Consider the following 5,085-nt stretch of genomic DNA (forward strand, 5'->3'; position numbering starts at 1 on the left):
CTTTGGTTCCTCCCCTAAACATCTCATAACAGGTCTGTGTAATCCTGAAATGCTCCTTCTCTGCATCCTACAAAGTGTCCCGTACCTCTAGGCAGCAACCCCCAATAAGTCTGTAAGGTGCTCCAGCATTGACTCATCTTGAAACGTTTCTCTCCCAGGCCACGGGGGTGAGGTTGCCCCAGCACAATCCTGGAATGGGCCTTTCCTCCAAGTCATTAATTTGGGTTCCTGTCTCCTACTGTGCCTCAGTGCTCCTCTGGGTTTCTGGAGATGGGCCTTTGTTGGGCTGATAGCTCCTGTGATGGGGCTGGGAGCAGTTGGGGCAAGTGTTATTAAGGCTCCTTCACCTGTCAAAGGCTCTCTGCTGTACATTGTGGGGTGTAAGCAAGTTTTTATCTTATAAACTAACAGAGTTTATCACCATTACTTCTTAAGCAAGCAAATAGGGCAATATTCAGTGAATCAAAAACAATTCAGAAATCAAAGTAGCCTCTAGCCTCTCTCTCAGAAACTAGGGTCATCCAGATTCAAAACAAGCCTTGGCCTTTTTTTTTTTTCCCTTTTTTTCAGCATTTCTCACAATGCTTCCACTAGACAGCCTTGACGTAGAGCCTGGATAAAGCTGTGTAACACTCCCAAGCCATGTAGTAACTAGATTTATCTACCTTGTAAAGATGCAGTTAAAATACAGGAAAACTAAAAGACACTTTGAACCTAGGCATCACCTAGGTAAATTCAGATCTGGGATCTCAGTTCCATTCACTTGACTCCTAGTCCTTTGTACTAGACCTGTTGCTTCAGCTTTAACTTCTGAATGTTGTTTTCAGCTCCCACCTGAGCCACAAAATTTCACTGTCCTCAGCTGCTTTGGCACAAAATGGGATCCATACTGCCAGAAAAGTTCTTTAGCCTTCACTGAAGTATGACAGCTATGTCAGTACAAGACATTTTGATGCTCACAGTTGTTACAGACATACAAAATCTGTAATGCAGTGGGTTTTAAAATTACTATTATTATTAAAAAAAAAAAAAAAAAACAAACAAACAAACAAAAAAACCACAACAAAACAACAAACATATTCTATCTCACTAGAGAAGAAAATGTTTCTTCCAGCGATTCTGGATCCCTTGACCAAACTCCAGAGAGGTGTGTAAGAGAAAAGAACACAATGCAAATCTTAGAAAAACCTGAAGCACTGAAACAAAAGTATAGATCCATAGCTCGTGATTTGGTCATTCAAGCCATTCTTCTCCTTCTCACAAGGAAAGTATTTCCATATTTGCAGGAACAGCCTGCAATGGGTTAAGGGTCAGTGTGAGGAGATTGGTCTCAGGGTGGACGGTTTGCACTACAAGGTAGAATGTGTATATCTCTTCTTCCTCTCTGTGTTTTCAGGGAAGGAGAGTTTTAATTTAGAAGATTGTAATCTTCAGTAGGTAAAACAGATGCTCTCAAAGTAGGGGAGTTACACACAGTACTGTGCAGAGACAACTCAGCTTCCCTGGGAAGCAACCATCCTTGTCCCTAGATAAGCAGCACAAAAACAACAGGTCTCTGATCCCTAATGATGGCCAAAAGGTTCTTCCACAACAAATATATATTCTCTTTTTCACCTACAATCAGCTTGTATAGAAGCAACTGTGAATGGGTTTTCCTTTGGTGCCTTTTCCTTTCGTTTGTTTTTTTTTTTTCTTTTTTTTGAGAAAAGAAAATTTCTTCAGTTTCTCCAGTAACAGCTAAAAGACTCTTAATTATTGCTTAATCTCCTCTTGAAATTTTAGTATTTTTTCACAACATCCAAATAGCTCATGGATCACCTATGAAATCACAATGGAAGGAAAACAAGGGATGACTGGGGATGCAACTCTGCTCTCCAGTGTGTAAACAGAATAAAACTGTTTAACAGTGAATTAGACTCAGCTTTGCCATGCAACACTAAGCTGGTTTTCGTGTTGCTTTAGTAGATGAAAGGACTGGTCCTCACTCAATTTAAATCAATGTTGTTCCATTTAATGCAACAGAGCCATACATATGTACACCAAACAAATTCTGTCCTGAGATTTTTACTGCAAAGAGTGAGTCAAGTTAAAGGTGAGATGGATCAACATTTAATTCTGAACTATGAAAACCATGGCCGGATATTAAAAGCATGTTCCCAGTCGTAAAGCTTTTGGATCAGACTCTGATCTCTCTGGCATTACTGTATAGATATTCTTAATGTGATTACTCTAGCTGTAACCTAGACGTGAATTTGATGTGATTTATTCTCATATGATGCCTTGAATGAACCCACTTGATCTCAGCATACATAATTAATCTCTCACTATACGCTTCCAGTCATGCATCAAGATCTGATTCAGTCAGCTACTTATTTTTATTCTGCTCAGTCAAGTCTATTAAGCCAGAATTTTCTGACTCCATAGCCTCTTCAATTAAAAAAGAAATGCTCTATAGCCTTTTTTAACACTAACTTTGTGTCAACGTAAAAAAAAGTCAGAGAAACATATTTGCTGCTGCTCTAGACTGTGCATAATGACTAGTAAATGCATTCTGCATCCTGGGATCTTTTGTAATAGATCTAATTTCAGGAGAACTCATAGTTATCCCTGTAGTACAAGATTCAGTAATCTTTTATTACACTAAATTTCAATTAAATATTGTGATCTTCCTAACAATACATGTCAACACTACATGCTAATTACAGTTTAGCTTAAATCATTTTGATACGTGCATAGTTTTCAAAAAAAATTAAAAAATATATAACAAAGGCAATGCCTCCAACCAAGTTTAAATCCCTTACACTCTAGAAATCATACATACCTTAAACATGCTAAGGAATACAAACAGATACAGCAAACAAAAGGCAAGGGAAATGTAATAATCCTATCTTTAAAAAAAAACTAAGAACTGAAAGAGAAAATAATTCAATGTCTCACCAAAAGACATCTGTTGGTAAATCCATGCATTAAATCTAGCATAGCCTTCTTGATTCTCTGTCCAGTCTTTCAAGCACAAAACCATCCTCCCCACAATTTCATTCATAAATTAACTTCTCTGAAGGTCTCCAAGTGTAGACAATTTATTACAATATGACAATATTACTACAGCATTAGCATCAGCAGTAGCAAAACAAGAATAACCACAGGAGCATTAATATATTAGTAGGGTCCTACTGTATAACCGCTGAAGCCATCCTGTGGCTTGCTGAAGAAACTGCTTATCCGTAGCAATCTTTCAGTCTGTCACATTATAACAGGTCCTCCCAAGCACCAACACGTCTGTTGGTTTTGGGTTTTTTTAAAACAAAATACTTTCTAATCTCAAGAGCATCCAGGTATTCCTTTGCTGCTTACATCAAATGTTACTGAGCTTCAAGATTTTCCATATTCTTTTTCAAATATCCCTGTAAACATGCAGGCTGAATTAGACAAGGGTATGTCCCCTGGCTTTCTAAACTCTGTACACTTCAGTGACTAAATCACTTTGATTCACATATAGCTTTAGCAAATCTTAAAGATTCCCACAAGAAGATAAGCAAATCTGCCTGCTAAATGCCTTGTAACTTTTGCTTATCTTAATAGTCAACTCAGTCTTCCTTTTCAATCACCAGTAAGTTCTCATACTGTAATTACAGAAACTGGTTAAAAGGGCTGGTATTGCACTAAAGGAAGCCTGTGATACCTAGAAACATGGCACTTTGCTAGTGCATATTCAGGAACCAAGCCACAGTGCTTACATAGTATTATCTCAGAACCATCATCACAAAAGGCTGAGACTGTTTTGGGCACTTAGAATCAACATGCTGGTGGCTACCTGCAGTCACACTACAAGCTGGCCCAAAGATTTGACATTCAGAGAAGTACACTGGCCAGACACTGGGAGACACGTTCCAGCATTACACTGGCTGGGGTGGTCCTGAAGATAGGGTGTTTTGCTACCAACACAAGTCAATTCAGTCTCCTAGAGAGCTTGTCTTCACAGTAGGCATCTTCAGAACAGAAGTTCTCCTACTCTGAATTGTAAGAAATTCCTCTTCTTTACATAAAAGCACACTTTCCTTTCTGGCTCTAAAAATTTAAGCTGATTCATCAGTGGTGAAGTAGAAGAAAGCTTCCCTGAGCAGTGAAATATCAGAGATTTTGGAGAAAAAGTTATCTGTCTTAAGAGCTGTATATACTTCTTTTTTTGTCAACATAGTGATAACAATATATGCCCCTAATGAGTCAATGCTTGTGTTAGCAACAGGGTTATTTTGCTAACAAAATTCAAGCCACTGCCCACACAAAACAATTTGTCCTACCAAAGAAAGAAATTTGTTTTTAAATCAATAGAATTACATCTTGCTTAGAGCCTATATCTGCCTATCTGTTAGCTGGGGATGTGATTCTTTTTCAAGGTCTTTGTCAACTTAGGCATAAAAGTAAAATTTCTCAGCATAAAGTAAGACTACCTGTTCTAGTAAGAGCACGAGAAGATGAAATGCCCATACCAGATTCTAACCTGCTAATCTCTCCATGTCCTTAGTCACATACTCTTTTTTTCAATTAAATACAGTTAAAGTAGAAATGAGCAAACTTTTGCAACTGTGTGAAACTGAAATAAACAGTAAACCTTAGCAAGGATCATAGGTGATAAAAATGCAATTTCTACAAAATGAGTAATACCCAGCATGTCATACAGAGGAAATAAATTCAGAGACATGAAAGAGAAGCATGTGAGCACAGACAAGACAACCAAGAAACTGCAAGCTTACGGATCTGCAAAAAGGCAAGGAAAATAGTGCTTACTACTTCATCAGCATGATTATCTTGGTTCAGAGAAGTTTACTGCAAGTTTGCATTACATTGGCATTGTACATCAAAATCTCTCATCCAGTTTGCCTTTTCCAAGAAATCAAAATGAACTACCACAACATGAACATTCTGTGCAAAATGAGTAGCTATTTTTCTCAGCAATGTCTCAGTGAAACAACTGATTTCAGATTCCCCATGCAGATTACCAAGGTCACACAGCAGAATGTCACAATGATCATCTATGAATTCCTCCAACAGATCTTCCAAATATTTAGCAAAAATATTCCTGCT

General features: G+C 37.9%; 1 protein-coding gene across 1 annotated transcript in view; it reads left to right on the forward strand.

Annotated features, from left to right (window-relative positions):
- Positions 1-4,670: 4,670 nt before the first annotated feature.
- Positions 4,671-5,085, forward strand: part of LOC104164933 (interferon kappa-like) — a gene marked incomplete at its 3' end in the record, with an annotated part of 1,622 nt that continues 1,207 nt past the window's right edge. Inside the window, exon 1 of the mRNA XM_009704419.1 lies at positions 4,671-4,768. Coding sequence (XP_009702721.1) covers positions 4,671-4,768 — 98 coding nt within the window. The remainder of the gene's footprint in view (positions 4,769-5,085) is intronic.

This window comes from Cariama cristata, unplaced genomic scaffold, assembly GCF_000690535.1.
Source record: "Cariama cristata isolate BGI_N322 unplaced genomic scaffold, ASM69053v1 scaffold20387, whole genome shotgun sequence".
Taxonomy (NCBI): Eukaryota; Metazoa; Chordata; class Aves; order Cariamiformes; family Cariamidae; genus Cariama; species Cariama cristata.